Genomic DNA, 17,970 nt, shown 5'->3' with positions numbered 1-17,970 from the left:
TATAAAATATAAAGAAATATAAATCAATTATGTTGACCTCACTTGCTATTGTGGATATATGGAGTAACGTGATTTCTAGAACGCATTTTCGAATTCTTAAATCGTTCGATGATGATCACCTCTGACGCAATGCCAATTGTTCAATCATTAGGTTGGGGGGAATGGTGAAACATGATCGGGTAACCTGTACATGGACTAGATGCAACTACAATTGATTTACGTTTATAGATAGGTTATACATATCCAATTAAGAGACATTGTTGTGTAAATTGGAATTGTGTGCGTGCCATTTAGCTTGCCAAATAAAGACCTCAAAACAAGTGGTGGGGTCTTCCATTTCACTGAAAAACAAATCCCACATTGTTGATTTAATCTAAACATACCTAGTTGGCCCACTTCCGCTAGATGGCAGCCTATAACTAAAAGTTTAAGTACAGCAGCCAGACTTTTCTTACTGGTAAATTTGAAGGCTCCAGGTGGGGGTGAGCTGCTTGTCCCCATGACTGCATTTTATTGTTGAGTGTAGCAGGGAAGCAGCTAACTGAAAACTTCTGTACTGCATTCAGATTATTGGAATTTCTATATAGAAGCCACAGTGTAGGTAGAGCTACCGACAATCGAATCAAAGGACAACCGGCCCGGTTCGTTCATAGTGTAGCGCTGATTCCTTCTGCTACCACCATGGATGATTTAGGTAAGTTCCCGTGGTGTTATTTCTTAGCTAACAGTAGAGCGTTCGAATTGTTTCCACTTTTTTGGTACTACCAAATTACCTGCATAGCACTTGTTCATCAGGAATGCTAACTATAGTACATGACCACAAATGTCGCTAACGTTATAGAGCCAATTATTATCCAGCTAGCCTACTACACAGCGTGGGAATCGGCAGGTTGGAGGCCGCGCGCAGTGGCTCTGAAAACGGGATTTTTTGCCTTGGCGTCAGGAAGGAGCTAATTCGTGATTATTGTTGAATCAATTGCTAGCCAATACGCATGGATACTTTGCAATCCTCCCACATTTGTTTTCAATAACACATGTGTTCTGTGTTAGCAATGTGTGCACAGCCAGCTAAATACAGGCAGGGATTCAATCGATGCCGCCTCTCCCAGATCTGTTGACTTGAACTCAACTTTTTAATTAGCTGATTCATGACATTTGCAAATTTGTTTCGAGCCTTTTTGCCCCGTACATTGCTGATGGAAAATACTACTAAATTGATGACCGCGACCATGCATGCACACTTATGGAGTGATTTCACGGCCAACAAACTATTTGAATTCAATGTTTTTGAATTTGTATTTAGATATTGCATTTGAATGTACTGTAATATTTTAGAATTTGTAATGCACAAATTGAATCATTGAATTCATAAATTGAACTTGTATTTCATGATTTGAAACTGAATTGAATGATTATTTAATTCAGCTTTAAAATTGAATTTAAATACTGATATTCAATATTTGTCATTTTCAGTATGGTAAATATTGCATTCATTGTCTCTCAGGTTCAAACTATAATTTCAAGTTGACCACAAAGTTTCATATATTAAACTTCTCAGATTGTTTTCAAATGCAGTTCTCTAAAATCTGATTCAAAACCATAGACAACATCCTGGTACTTTGCCAGCCAGGAGAGGTAAAGGAGAACAGATAGAATGAAACCATCTGTGTTAAACAGGTTTCTGAAGCCAATGTGGCATGTTTAATTTATTTTCTTCCTATACATTTCGCTACAAGTGAATATGACCCCATTACTGAAGGCTTCAGTTCCCCTCTATGGACACAATAGAAGGGAGTGTGACAAATACATCTATTTGGTCCCCATTACGAAATGGTTTAATAGCCCTTCTAAGGATAACTTTTCCACTCCCTAATTAATCTTTCTCTTGTGACTGACTTGGTGCAAACCGGGTCTCCTGCATGTCACAAGACTGTGCTAGCCCACTTAGCTAAAGCCCATAGTTACGTTTCACCCCTTTTTAACATCATACTTAGAGATTATGGCACCAATATAGCTGACTGGATTCAAACTCAGGCCTCCTGCACAACAACACTTTCTGTGACAGAAGGATCTGTGCACCCCATTTCATGAGGGTGCAACATTATACAGTTACACTTAGGTCCTTTAGCAGACACACTTATCCAGAGTGACCTACAGTAGTGAGTGCATTTTCATGCTTTTTTTCGTACTAGTCCCCCATGGGAATCGAACTCACAACCCTGGCATTGCAAGCGCCATGCTCTACCAGCTGAGCTTTATGGGACTATGAGGTGGCTTGATGAGCAACCATTTTGCCTGAGACCTGGAGATGTCAGTTTGACTGATGGGGTTCTAACCCAAGTCTCCTGTGTGCGGGACAATGTACCTTCTCAGCTCTCAGACAAGTTACTCACTCAGCTCAACCTCTGGGGTCACTGGGAGGTAAAATAAACTCACTCATCAGCTTGAAGTGCCACCCCTCTTCAATTGAAGAAAGGCTTTTTCAATAGTGCAGTGGGTTGCGAAACTTCTGGAAGGCGGTCATGTGGGTTTTCGAGGCAAAGGTCCTGAGTTTGAAGCTCGACATGAGCTGAATGAGGGAGAAGTGGTACTTCCTAAGCAAGCAGTGTGTCGTCCTTTACATTAACTTTGTGATCTCATCCCTATGGGCTTTAGCTAAGTGGGCTAACAGTCTTGTGACATGCAGGAGACCTGGTTCGAAACCCAGTCAGTCAATCGAGAATAACTATGACGCGCCTATTCAACTACTGCATATTGCTAAGAGGGCCAAATTGCTGTTTTTGCCACACTCCCTCCTGCTCCTCCTGTGAGCATCAGAGGGGAACCGAAGGCATGGTCATGTTCCAGAGATCCTTAGCTTTCAGCAATATAGTAGTAGCAATAATCATTTTAAAAAGTAGGAAGTTGGGTGCTTATCATAGCTTATAGACCAAATGCTACGATTCCTTGCAAAGAACCAGGATGTGGTCTCGATTTTGAATCTGAATTTAGAGAATTCAATTTGAAATCTGAATGCATCTGAGAAGTTTAATATATACAACTTTGGTGAACTTGAAATAAATTTGGAAGCTTGATACACAGACAATTAATGCAGTGTTTACCATATTGAATTTAAGCATAAATTGCATTTTTAAAACTGAATGCAATATTCATTCAATTCAGTTTCAAAATAAATATTCAATTCAAATACAGTATCTGTTGTCACTAAAATCGTTCCATACACACATCTAGCAACACTGTTGCAGTGTTGATGAAGAATCTGTAGCCCCAGGCACACCTCTGCTGCTTCATAAGTTAGGGCGTTGGTATATAGTCTTTGGTTTGAACCATACACTATAGCCTGAGGTTTGAACATATCTGTTCCTTCCCCTGCTCTTTTTGCTGCCACTTGTTCTTTTTTCTCATTTTCGTCTCTAAACGTTGACTTTTTTTTCTGGAATATATATGTAACTTCGTTTTGCCAGATAAGTTGTGTGAGGACAGCAGCAAGCTGGGGAGTTGTTGCCAAGTGCACCTGTTACTGTGTGTGCATCTGGGTTCCCTCGTCTGTCCTGTCATATTTGATCTGAGCCAATTATCTTGTCCATGTACAGCGGATGAGTAGGGAGTTCATTCATTCTGCTAACGGGTCAGTCACATCCCCTCCAGCCACAGTTGGACTGCTGGGGTTAATTGTGCGTGCTGTCCACAATGTGACACCATCTGTTGTCTTAAAAAATTAATTAATCTGCTTTTACATGGAATGTCCTTGCTCCACATGAACAGGCCTACGTTTATGTGAGAAGATCTGTGTCAGCTAGAAACATTATGGGCTTAGTAATGAATAGTGATATAAACATGCTTCCCAAAATAGCTAGCCTACATGCTATGGTTTGCTGCAAACATGGAATGGCTGTAGTACTGTATGTGTAGAACATGTAGCTTCGATCATCATTAGGTACCCACAACCAGTCATTAGAGAAAGCACTCCCAGTTCATTGTATCGCAGTCTCAAAACTGACTAGGCTATACAAGTTTTAAGGTATTTGACAGTCCGAGGCACCGATCTACAGTATTGTTTTTACAGGTTTTGCACACCCAACTCACACAACAACGCAATATTGTAGTGGGCAAATCGTATTTGAAGGGTGGGTGGGATTGTGTTTTTAGGTCTGTATGTTATACATGGCAACCATGAGGTCAAATTTAGTCAGTCATCTTGGAGAAAAAAAACAACCTAATTTGATGCAAAAAATGCACCAGAATAACATCTTAACTTAACTGTATTAGTATGCCTCATGATATTGATTTAAGATGCCATGTGATGTGTGAGATACCTTCTTTAAATGTGTAATCTGATTTTGGATGTTAAAAAAAGTGCTGCCCTGACACTTGGAGGACTGAGCAAAACGGGGTCACATGACACACGCAAGAACAGCATGGTGTCTACTGACTCTTATGCCTGATTCACACTATAGGGGACAACCTGAACCGTACTGGCTCATGCTGTTCTTTTCACATTTTCCTTTCCAGAATGCTTCCAGCAACTATGTTGGATGCATAGCCAGACTTTGTTGGAGAAGAAAGTAAAAGTGCAATATGTGCCATGTAAAAAAAGCTAACGTTTAAGTTCCTTGCTCAGAACATATGAAAGTTGGTGGTTCAATATTCCCAGTTAAGAAGTTTTAGGTTGTAGTTATTATAGGAATTATGACACGTCGACTATTTCTCTCTATACCATTTTGTATTTCATATACCTTTGACTATTGGATGTTCTTAAAGGTACTTTAGTATTGCCAGCCTAATCTCGGGAGTTGATAGGCTTGAAGTCATAAACAGCGGTGTGAATCAAGCATTGCTAAGAGCTGCTGGCAAATGCAGTAAAGTGCTGTTTGAATGAATGCTTACGAGCCTGCTGCTGCCTACCACCACTCAGACTGCTCTATCAAATCATAGACTTAATTATAAGAAACACACAGAAATACGAGCCTTATGTCATTTAATATGGTCAAATCTGGAAACCTATCATTTTGAAAATGAAACATTTATTCTGTCAGTGAAATACAGAACCGTTCCGTATTTTGTCGAACCGGTGGCAACCCTAAATTTAGATATTGCTGTTACATTGCACAACCTACAATGTTCTAATTATGTCAATTTCGGGCAAATTAATTACGGTCTTTGTTAGGAAGAAACGCAGTTCGCAACGAGCCAGGTGGCCCAAACTGTTGCATATACCCTAACTCTGCTTTCACTGAACGCAATAGAAGTGACACAATTTCCCTAGTTAATATTGCCTGCTAGCATGAATTTCTTTTAACTAAATATGCAGGTTTAAATAAAAATGTATACTTCTGTGTATTGGTTTTAAGAAAGACATTGATGTTTATGGTTATGTACATTCGTGCAAAGATTGTGCTTTGTTTTGTGAATGTGCTTTTGTTAAATCATCACCCTTTTGGCGAAGTAGGCTGTGACTCGATGATAAATTAACAGGCACCGCATTGATTATATGCAACGCAGGACAAGCTAGTTAAGCTAGTAATATCATCTACCACGTGTAGTTAACTAGTGATTGTGAAGATTGATTGTTTTTTAAAAGATAAGTTTAATGCTAGCTAGCAACTTACCTTGGCTCCTTGCCGCCACAAGGTCCTTTTGTCGCTGCACTCACGTAACCGGTGGTCAGCCTGCCACACAGTTTCCTCGTGGATTGCAATGTAATCGGCGTTTGTTATAAAACTTGAAATCGGCCATGCCGATTAATCGGTCGTCTTCTAGCACTAGCACATTCGAACACATCCTACTCCTCTTTAAATGTGTTTGCTGACTTGTTAGTGAGTGGATGTGAAAGGCAAAAACACACCAGACCACTTCAATTTATTCTCGACTAGTTTCCTCTGTTATACAGGTGTTCCAAACCAGTTTCTCCACATACCACAGCATTGGGACCACCAGAGCAGTGAGTGCACTGTGACATACACTTACAATCTCAAATATCTAGGCCTATGACCATGGGATAAAATCTACAAACAACCAATGCGCACAGAGATGTACTGAGTGCACACAATACACTCAAAGACCCCCCCCCCCCCCCCCCCCACACACACACATTCTGCTTTGCCAATCAATACCTTTTAGCAGAAATTAAACTTCAAATTGTGCCTTTAAGAAAGCACATACGTGCTCATCTCTACAGCTGTGCACCTACCACTAACCCACCCTCAACTTCTGCAGGATTCCTGTGGTACACCTCACAGGAAGCTGTGGGCTCAGTCCTGTTAACAGCTGAAGGCCTGACCAGATGTGATTGTTGCTGGTTCCTTTCTCTTCTGACTCTTCTGTCCTGGAGATGCCAATCCCAATGACCAGGGATGTGTCTGTATGTGCATCCCAAAGTGCACTATATAGCGGACAGGATGCCATTTGGGACGCATCCTCTGTGGATTCACTGCAGAATCCGATCATGCAATGTGTGATGCCATCATTGTATGTTGTATTTTGTTGATGCTCTGTGTGCCTAAGGAATGTGATTTTTACAGAGGGCCCTAACAAGTATCCCTCTTCTCTCTACTTCCAAGATACAGCCTACATCAGAGGCAGCTAGCCCAGCTCCCATTGGCTAGGCATGCACCAACAAGACATGAAAATTAAAATACCTCCTAAGTTTGTGTGCAGAAAAAGGAGGGTAAAATGTACCAGAGAGCAATCTGTTTCTGCTTGGTTGCTAGAAAAATGTATTGTGAGTGAAATCTGCTCTGGAGCGTTACTATACTCCTGTCCGCTCAGCTCATTAGTGTTGGGTGATGCTCTGTATGCCTTTTTATCAAAAGCTAAAACAGGCCAGTTTGTTTGAAGTGCTGTTGGTGCACAGGAAGGAGTGGGCTGGGTGAGGTAAGTTACCCCCAAACAAGAACTGACATGCATAGACTCCTCCTGTCATCTGGTTCTAATACTCACCATCAGGTGACCGCTGTGGGGAAAGGGGATACCTAGTCAGTTGTACAACTGAAATGTCTTCCACATTTAACCAAATCCCTCTGAATCAGATGTGCGGGGACCTGCAACAATCGACATCCACGTCTTTGGCGCCCGGGGAACTGTGGGTTAACTGCCTTGCTCAGGGGCATGAAGATATATTTTTACCTTGTCAGCTCGGGGATTCGATTGAGCAACATTTCCGTTGCTGGCCCAACACCCTAACCTCTAGCTTACCAAGTGTGTGCCAAGTATTGATTATATAGAATGTAGCTGAATATGATAGAGGTCGACCGATAAATCAAAATGGCCGATTTAATTAGGGCCGATTTCAATGCCGATTTATATTGCAATCCACGAGGAGACTGCGTTGCAGGCTGACCAACTGTTACGCGAGTACAAGCAGCAAGGAGCCATGGTAAGTTGCTAGATAGCATTAAACGGATTGTTTTTTTATAAAATAACTAGTGATTATGTTAAGATTAACTAGCTTGTCCTGTGTTGCATATAATCAATGCGGTGCCTGAAATTGTCACTTCTCTTGCATTCAGTGTAAGCAGAGTCATGGTATATGCAGCAGTTTGGGTCGCCTGGCTCGTTGCAAACTGTGTGAAGACCATTTCTTCCTAACAAAGACCATAATTAATTTGCCTGAATTTCACATAATTATGACATAACATTGACGGTTGTGCAATATAACAACAATATTTAGACTTAGGGTTGCCACCCGTTAGATAAAATACGTAACAGTTCCGTATTTCACTGAAAGAAATTCTCACTGAAAGAATAAACGAATAAAGCAGTGAAAAAAATCAATGCTATGCTTTCTGATAACGCTGCCAAGTGGTAGAATATAAACTGAACAGTACTGGACCCCAAATCAAACCTTGTGGAACGCCACATGTGATATGTATTTTCTCTGAGTTCTGTTCACCAAGGGTGATTCAACTCTCGACCCAGTTACATAGGTCCTAGACTGGAGAAGCCATCCCACCTGTCCAGAAGGAAATCATGGTCAACCGAGTCAATTGCAGCACTTAAATCTAAGCGTACAAGGACAGAGATGTTTGGTGTCTGTGTTGGCTGTACGATCATTTACCACTTTAACTAAAGCTGTGTCTGCTGTGGTGGGCATGAAAACCAGGTCTGGATTTTTTTTTTTTATACAGTTAGCACTTAACGTACTTGATTTTTTTCTTCGGAATGGAGTGATTTAAAAATGGCTTGCATGTCTTCAGATATGCAATTAAAAACTGTTTTGAAGGTGGTGGGGTTAGGATCGAAGGCGGGTAGAATGCTTAAGTTCTGATGTCACTTTCCTGAGCATGTCTGTGTCAACCAGGGGAAATACATCCATAGTGCCTTTGCGTAGTAGGCAAGCGCACATCAAACTTCTCATAGGGTCTTGCTTGACTGATAACCAACATTAGACTGGGTATCTTCTCTGAAATATGCCACAATTCATTACGTTTAGATGTGGAGGACCGTTCACAAGTTTGGGGGGGGTAGGATTTATCAGGCCATCAATGGTCGAAGAGCACTCATTATTCTGATTTAATAGTGATCAAGTTAGAAAAATGGGACAATCTGGCATTTCTTATTTCCTTAATATAAATGCCAAGTTGCTCTCTCAGAATATCATAATGGACCTGCAACTTTGACTTTCTCCACTTCTGCTCTGCCTTTCTGCACTTTCTCTTGAATTGATTAGTTTCCACACTCATCCAAGGGGCTCTCTGTTTTAGATGTGACCTTTTTCTACTTTACTGGAGCTACGGCATCAATGATTTCCCTTAATTTGCAATAAAAGTTCAACTGAATCACCATGAAGGCAGAATAGGTGGTGAAGTATTGTTCATACACTCGATCTGTGCCAACTTCAGAGGTAAGATGGCGTTTCTTACTGCGTTCAGTATTACCCTGTTCTATGGGCAACAATGTAGTAAAAAATACACCGTGGGGATCAGATAAAGCAAAATCAACAATAGAGGATAGGTCCATGGAAAGCCCCTTGGTAATAACCAGGTCCAGAGTATGGCTGCCGTTATGGGTGTGCTCAGTAACATGTTAGATAAAGTCCCATAGAGCTCAAAAGATTCATACATTCAATGGCCTAGGAGTCAGTTGCTTTTGTCAACATATTAAAATCGTCCAACACAATGATTTTATCATAGTCCTTAAGGACAATAGTTCAGATAAATTGGTAAATAAAGTGGGGCAGTGCATTGGTGGCCTATACAGGGTTATGGCCAGTACTGGTGGCTTATATTTAAACAGTATAGCAGGATGCTCAAAACACAAGTCACAAAATGAAATGTCCTTACAGCTGAGAGCATTAGTAAAAACAGAGGCTGTCTGTTTCTTTCCCTTTTCTGATCGTGTATGAAAAGCTGTAGTCCGCGGGGAGACTTCAATAGGAGCGGCACTACAGTCTGACAGCCAAGTTTCAGTGAGAACATGCAATTAACTTTGCGCTCAGTAATGAAGTCATGCACGAGAGGTTTTACTTGTTATTGTTCCATATTCAATGAGTGCGGGCTGCCTCGAGGTAACCAATGGTTAACGTTACAACTAGAGGTCGAGCGATTTTATGATTTTTCAACGCCAATACCGAGTATTGGAGGACCTAAATTTATTTTATATATGTGTATATTTGTAACGACAATTACAACAATACTGATTTAACACTAAATACATAAAATCAATTTAGTCTCATAAATAATGAAACATTCAATTTGGTTTAAATAATGCAAAAACAGTGTTGAAGAAAGTGAAAGTGCCATGTAAAAAAGCTAACTTTAAGTTCCTTGCTCAGAATATGCAAACATATGAAAGCTGGTGGTTATTTTTTAACGAGTCTTCAATATTCCCAGTTAAGAAGTTGTAAAGCAGAAAACCAAGCTTGTCTGCATGTTCCCCTGTCAGTCTGCTCCTCCGCTTATCATAAATCATCCCCACCTCACTGAACACTCTCTCGCTTGGGACTGAAGAAGTTGAAGTCTGTCCTCATTCTGCTTCCACCACTTCAAAGGCAAGCCACTCTTTCTGTCAATGACAGGCTCTGTGAGGTAACGCTCCAACTCTGCACTGGACTTCAGCCCTTCCCTCTTGGCTTCCAAGGATTCTAGCGTAGAGGCTGTCTACCTGGACTCTTTGCCCCTTTCCATCTGGATCTGGGTCCTCCTTCACTAGTCCCTTCTGCTGTGGCTCTGGGATTTGGATTCCTTAGGTCAAATTCCTCCTTCAGCCACTCTTTTGCTTTCTCTAGTGCTGTCCCTGAGGTGACGGTGTAGCTCTTGTGACGTGGATTCAGGACAGTTGCCAGCACCAGGCACTTTGTCTTCTCGGCCTTCGAGAACTGCCTTGTGAGACAGTCCAACATGGTCTTCTGTAAAGTTTTGATGCCTTGAGTGGAAGAACCCACCTGCTGCAGCATCAGCTTCAGCACCGACACACTGGGGATGATGCATGCGGCTGTGGCATTGGAGTGGCTCATCTCCACTGTCATCTCCTCCATAGGTGCTAGAGTCTCAATTAGGAAAGCGACTACGTCCCACTGTGTAGCAGACAAGCTGCTGATGTGTCCGTATTCACCTGCATACACATTCAGTGCATGCCTCTGTTCAAACATCCTCTGTAACATATGTAGTGTTGTGTTTGAACTGCTTGGTTGATGCTGTGTTTTGGAAGGCCAAGCTCCTCCCGAATGGCCCCCAGACTCTGTTTGGCCAGTACAGAATGATCAGAGTGAGTTGCAAAGCTCTTCAACATGGCAATAATGTCTAGCACAGCTCTGACTGGATAGTCCATCATTGATTACAAGCTGTAGGGTGTGTGCGCTGTAGCTGAAGTCCGACAGTCTCCTACCTTTCACCATGTTTGCCCCACTGTCCCCAACATGGTCCAAAACATCTCTCTGTAGTTTCCTGTGTGTGAGCCAGTCATAATCTTGACATTCAGCACAACATGCTTTCTTGTCTAGACATTGTCAATTAAATGTCCAGTAAGGCTCATCAGGGACTGACCAGCAGTCAGATGTGAATGCCATGTGTGGAGCATTCACTGGTGCTATCAGATTATTCACTTTCATCACAACTCCTTTGTGTTTTATCTAGCATTTCTGTGTGATGGAATTGTTCATCATTGATCCTGTACTGGGGTTCAGCAAGAGTAATCCGCTGCTATGGCAATCCTCTCAATAACTGCTTCGTCCATCTTCTTGGGTCTTTGTCCTGCCATTTTTCTTGTTTTTATTAAAACGTTTTAAGATTGTAGCCTACGACGTCTGACACTTTTTTTTTTTCCCTTGAAGATTTTGCGTTTGCTTTTTTTTTCTTCATTGCTTCCTTATGGGCTTTTAGGTCAGTGTTCTTAAGGGGATTCCACAAGTTGGTGTGGTTTATTTTTTTTTTATAGCCGTTGTTGACCCCATGCTTACATCTTTATCACAAATAAGACCCCATGCTTTCCCTGGTGCCAATTCAATGTAATAGTCCCACACTGATGCTCTGCTTTTCTCTGCCATCTGTAAAATTACTATAATTGTGTACACACACAGCTCTCTGAAGTGACAAGGATACTGATGTGTCTGCTTAGGACACACATACTCAACTGTTTGAATAGAAAAACAAGAATTTGTTACCTGTGATGAATGTTGAAAACAAAAACATATTTCTATATGCAGGAAATCCTATTTTAGTAAATGGACATGGTAAGAATTGACTACTGAAGTGGGAGTCATAATTCCCATGACACCTTTCAGCAAAATCTGAAAAGCAGTTCCTTCATTTATTCCATTGGATATTTTTTAGATTCGCTTCAAACAAGGTCTGTGTTTTGTGTAGGCTTACACCACCTTGCCAATTTTTGATAACTGTGTGGATATTCATAGGACAAGGTAACTCTGCTAAATATAAGCGAAGATATATATTTTGTGGTGTGGTTTTATGAAAATATGTTGCAAGGAGCCAACTTACCTTGGCTCCTTCCAGCCACAAGGTACTTTTTGATGCTACACTCACATAACAGGTGGTCAGCCTGCCACGCAGTCTCCTCGTGGATTGCGATGTAATCTGCTGGCCTTCTAGGCAGAGTGCCTCTGTCCAATGTCTGTTCTTTTGCCCATCTTAATCTTTTATTTTTATTGGCCAGTCTGAGATATGGCTTTTTCTTTGCAACTCTGCCTAGAAGGCCAGCATCCCGGAGTTGCCTCTTCACTGTTGTGCACCGGGGCCTCCCACTCCTCTTTCTATAATGATTAGAGCCAGATTGCGCTGTTCCGTGAAGGGAGTAGTACACAGCGTTTGTACGAGATCTTCAGTTTGGCAATTTCTCGTATGGAATAGCCTTCATTTCTCAGAACAAGAATAGACTGACCAGTTTCAGAAGAAAGTTATTTGTTTCTGGCCATTTTGAGCCTGTAATCAAACCCACAAATGCTGATGCTCCAGATACTCAACTAGACTAAAGAAGACCAGTTTTATTGCTTCTCTAATCAGGACAACAGTTTTCAATTGTGCTAACATAATTGAAAAAGGGTTTTCTAATGATCAATTAGCCTTCTTAAAATGCTAAACTTGGATTAGCTAACACAGCGTGCCTTTGGAACACAGGAGTGATGGTTGCTGATAGTGGACCTATGTAGATATTCCATAAAAAATCTGCCTTTCCAAGCTACATTGGTCAATTACAACATTAAGAATATCTACACTGTATTTCTGTGCAATATGTGCCATGTAAGAAAGCTAAAGTTTAAGTTCCTTGCTCAGAACATGAGAACATATGAAAGCTGGTGGTTCCTTTTTAACATGAGTCTTCAATATTCCCAGGTAAGAAGTTTTAGGTTGTAGTTATTATAGGACCATTTCTCTCTCTATGATTTGTATTTGACTATACCTTTGACTATTGGATGTTCTTATAGGCACTTTAGTATTGCCAGTGTAACAGTATAGCTTCCATCCCTCTCCTTGCCGCTACCTGGGCTCGAACCAGGAACACATTAACAGCCACCCTCGAAGCAGCGTTACCCATGCAGAGCAAGGGGAACAACTACTCCAAGTGACATTTGAAACGCTATTAGCGTGCACCCCGCTAACTAGCTAGCCATTTCACATCGGTTACACCAGCCTAATCTCGGGAGTTTATAGGCTTGAAGTCATAAACAGCGCAATGCTTGACGCACAGCGAAGAGCTGCTGGCAAAACGCAAGAAAGTGCTGTTTGAATGAATGCTTACGAGCCTGCTGGTGCCTACCATCGCTCAGACTGCTTTATCAAATCATAGACTTACTTAAAACATAACAACACACAGAAATACAAGCCGTAGGTCATTAATATGGTCGAATCCGGAAACTCGAATATTCTTTCCGTGAAATACGGAACCGTTCCATATTTTAACTAACGGATGGCATCCCTAAGTCTAAATATTGCTGTTACATTGCACAACCTTCAATGTTATGTCATAATTACGTAAAATTCTGGCAAATTAGTTCGCAATGAGCCATGCGGCCCAAACTGTTGCATATACCCTGACTCTGCGTGCAATGAACGCAAGAGATGTGACACAATTTCACCTGGTTAATATTGCCTGCTAACCTGGATTTCTTTTAGCTAAATATGCAGGTTTAAAAATATATACTTCTGTGTATTGATTTTAAGAAAGGTATTGATGTTTATGATTAGGTACACGTTGGAGCAACGACAGTCCTTTTTTGCGAATGCGCACCGCATCGATTATATGCAACGCAGGACATGCTAGATAAAACTACACATGGTTGATATTTCTAGTTTAACTAGTGATTATGATTGATTTGTTTTCTATAAGATAAGTTTAATGCTAGCAACTTACCGTGGCTTCTTACTGCATTCGCGTAACAGGCAGGCTCCTCGTGAGGCAGGTGGTTAGAGTGTTGGACAAGTTAACCGTAAGGTTGCAAGATTGAATCCCTGAGCTGACAAGGTAGAAATCTGTCGTTCTGCCCCTGAACAAGACAGTTAACCCACTGTTCCTAGGCCGTCATTGAAAATAAGAATGTGTTCTTAACGGACTTTCCTAGTTAAATAAAGGTGTAAAAAAATACAAATAAATTATTGGCGTCCAAAAATTCAGATCGTTATGAAAACTTGAAATCGGCCCTTCCGATTAATCGGTCGACCTCTACACCTGATGTGTTTGTGCCCATCCGTGGATTTAAAAACACCAGTGGGCTAGCACTGCTAGCGTTAGCCTGTTCCGTTTTCATGATGGCTAGCATCTAACTGCTACTAAACAGGAATCCGGGACACAAACTTAGGCTATGATTTAAACAATTTAATTTAAACTTTCTTAAAAACAACTGAGTGTAGACAGTATACTGTTCTGTTGCACACTTTAGTGTGTGGTTCAGTTCTGGGCTTCAGGATCTTGTCACGATATCTCTGATAGGCTTGCTATTGTTGCCAAACGTAACGCTATTGTTTTAGTTAAGATTGGCCTATATTAAACATGCAGCTACTGTAATAAGTGGTGGCTTGCCCAAAAAAGTACAAAACTATACCACCCCTACCTTGTCACAGCACAACTGATTGGCTCAAACGCATTAAGAAGGAAATTCCACAAATGAACTTTATAACCTTTCATATTTTAGAAATATGTAACTTTCATACATTAAGTCCAATACAGAAAATGAAAGATAAACATCTTGTTAATCTACCCATCGTGTCCAATTTCAAAAATGCTTTACAGCGAAAGCACAACATATGATAGATCACCGCCAAGTCAAAAAAACACTATCCAGCCAAAGATAGGAGTCACAAAAAGCAGAAATAGATACATTTAATCACTAACCTTTGATCTTCATCAGATGACGTTACACAATAAATGTATGTTTTGTTCGATAATGTGCATATTTATATCCAAAAAATCTCAGTTTACATTGGCACGTTGCGTGCAGTAATGTTTTGATTCCAAAGCATCCGATGATTTTGCAGAAATACTCATAATGAACATTGATAAAAGATACAAGTGATATTCATAGAATTAAAGATAGACTTCTCCTTAATGCAACCGTTGTCAGATTTCAAATGTTTTTAACGGAAAAAGCATAATCTGAGAACAGAGCCCAATCCAGCCAGAGAAAAATCCGCCATTTTGTAGTCAACAGAAGTTAGAAATAACAGGAATCCCAGTGCGACAATAAATTACTTTGTTCCATAAAGTCCATAATTTATGTCCAAATAGCCACTTGTTGTTAGCGTGTTCAGCCCAGTAATCCATCTTCATGAGGCGCGAGCACTTCGTCCAGACAAAAACTCAGTTCCGTTACAGGTCGTAGAAACAAGTCAAATGATGTATGGAATAAATCTTTAGGATGTTTTTTAACATAAAACATCAATGTTCCAACCGGAGAATTCCTATGCCTGAAGAAAAGCCATGGAACGAGAGCTAACTCTGTCGGGAGGGCGCATCACGAGCCTGAGACACTCTGCCAGACCACTGACTCAAACAGGTCTCATGAGCCCCTCCTTTATAGTAGAATCCTCAAACCAGTTTCTAAAGACGGTTGACATCTAGTGGAAGCCGTAGGAAGTGCAACTTGACTCCATAGACACTGTATTTGGTAGGCCAAGCTTTGAAAAACTACAAACCTCAGATTTCCCACTTCCTGGTTGGATTTTTCTCAGGTTTTCGCCTGCCGTATGACTTCTGTTATACTCAGACATCATTCAAACAGTTTTAGAAACTTCAGTGTTTTCTATCCAATACTAATAATAATATGCATATATTAGCATCTGGGGCAGAGTAGGAAGCAGTTCACTCTGGGCACACTATTCATCCAAAAGTGAAAATGCTGCCACCTATCCCAAAAGAGTTAACAAGGCACACCTGTTAATTGAAATACATTCCAGGTGACTACCTCATGAAGCTGGTTGAGAGTGTGCAAAGGGTGGCTACTTTGAAGAATCAAATATAACATATGTTTATGTTCAACTTCTTTTTTTTTTTTTTTTTTTTACTACATTATTCCATATGTTATTTCATAGTTATGTCTTCACTATTATTCTACTGTACATACATAAATGGAGATTATGGCCTGTAGATGAACATGCACACGCTTGATCCACGTATAAGGAGAGATGGACCAATCCAGACCAATGTCCAGTTGGCTCCTCTGACGATGCTGATTACGGATTAGAATTATAGCCCATTGCTGCAGACGATGGCACTTTAATGTAAACAGGTTTCCATGCCAACTAGTACTTCATAGAAGCCTCCTGTCCTATCCCCTTTCCTCATACTGAACCCTTTCCCTCCCCCACTCTCCTTCTCTAATTCTCTCTCTCTTTCTCTCTCTCTCTCTCTCACTCTCACTCTCACTCACTCACTCACTCACACACTGATTGTTTTCCAGACTATGATGTGGCCCAGTGGAATGTTTGTTGGAGCTTCATGGTGTTCCAGGGGCCGCCCCCCTCCTCCCCCTCACATTGTGTCCAAGTGGAGGGGGACAAAGACTGGCTTGTCCTGGACCCCGTGACCCATATTGGCTTCCAGAACAGAGACCGAACCGTTCAGAGCCCAGGCAGACACAAACATCAGCCTCTGGTTGGTCAGTGGTCTGGTCAGCAGCACTCCCCATGAAGCAGTATCAGTCTAGGTGTAGTCAAGTGCTCACTGAAACTGTAAAGCCTCTTGCTCATCGTGACCATTGTAGATGTGTGGATTGAGAGTAGGGTATAGAGAACGTAAGTGGGTCTCCCCCTGTGCAGTAATATTTGATCACTTTTTAGGGTTGGTACAATATCTCAGAGAATTTTTGACCGGTGTTGTATTCTTTAGGCACCAAACAGAAGAAAACAAACCTAAACAGGGAGGGACTACCGGAACTAGCGTTCAATGAGAAATACCGATTACTTGGTTTCCATTGCTAAACGTTTTGCTACGGTGTGCCCTTATAAATACGACTCAGGGCTTTTCTGGTGCGTCATTAATTGAGATGTTTTTATTGCTTACGTTGTTGTTTGCCACATGATGTGAATATTATGAAGTGGATATGAACACACAACTACATTTAAAAAAAAATTTTTACCTTTATTTAAGGCAAGTCAGTTAAGAACAAATTCTTATTTTCAATGACGGCCTGGGAACAGTGGGTTAACTGCCTGTTCAGGGGCAGAACGACAGATTTGTACCTTGTCAGCTCGTGGGTTTGAACTCACAACCTTCCGGTTACTAGTCCAACGCTCTAACCACTAGGCTACCCTGCCGCCCCTACATGCTTGCTTACACATTCGGACTTGTACATACACACATCTCTCACTCTTTCTCTCTTTTCTCTTCTCTCCCTCTATTGTCGAACTGTTTTAGAATTGAATGTGTTTCTCTATCTTTTTTATGTATTTGTCTACAAGTTTATATATGTTTACAACAAGCAAGGGGAAGTTATCGAAATAGGGACATTGGGCAATAATAACATTGTACGGGATACATTTGTACTGTAGTGAAGCCGTCTCTAGAGTAATGCAAGGTCTCTTTCATGATCATATGAAACGTCAATTGCTATGGAAATGCTGGGATGTGTTTTTCAATGATGTTAAAGGTAATTATGATGCAACTATGATGGTGATACGATATTGATTACAATTATGAATATTAAGGCTATACGCACTACATGTTACACACAGACACTCAAACATGCAAATTGGCAGAGTTATTATTTATTTGGACATCACACATTATAGTCTTACTCTTATACAGACATCATACACACTCATTATATCATATCCAATATCATACACATCAACCTACTCGGATTTGTTACACACATAATTTGTCTCAATTTTCTAACATCTGTGGCATTGGCTCACAGGCAAACAGGCAAGGGAATACAACAAATATTGCTAGAACCTATTGCTTGAATTCCAAATATCTGACATTTGAAAGCTCTGCCTCTGATGGAAGTAACTTTACAAGCACTAATTATGGTCAATTTAGCCTGAGAATAGTATCTAGTTATGGTAAGGGGTGAAATAAGTA

The 17,970-nt window shown here is 40.9% G+C and overlaps 1 protein-coding gene across 1 annotated transcript in view; it reads left to right on the top strand.

Moving 5' to 3' along the window:
- Nucleotides 1-412: 412 nt before the first annotated feature.
- Nucleotides 413-17,970, top strand: part of LOC110528295 (paxillin) — a 58,958-nt gene continuing 41,400 nt past the window's right edge. Inside the window, exon 1 of the mRNA XM_021610243.3 lies at nt 413-694. Coding sequence (XP_021465918.3) covers nt 682-694 — 13 coding nt within the window. The 5' untranslated portion in view covers nt 413-681. The remainder of the gene's footprint in view (nt 695-17,970) is intronic.

Source organism: Oncorhynchus mykiss, chromosome 7, assembly GCF_057628025.1.
Source record: "Oncorhynchus mykiss isolate SJ-2025 chromosome 7, ASM5762802v1, whole genome shotgun sequence".
NCBI lineage: Eukaryota > Metazoa > Chordata > Actinopteri > Salmoniformes > Salmonidae > Oncorhynchus > Oncorhynchus mykiss.
Note: the sequence above shows the minus strand (reverse complement) of the source record. Positions and strands in the feature narration are given on the sequence as shown.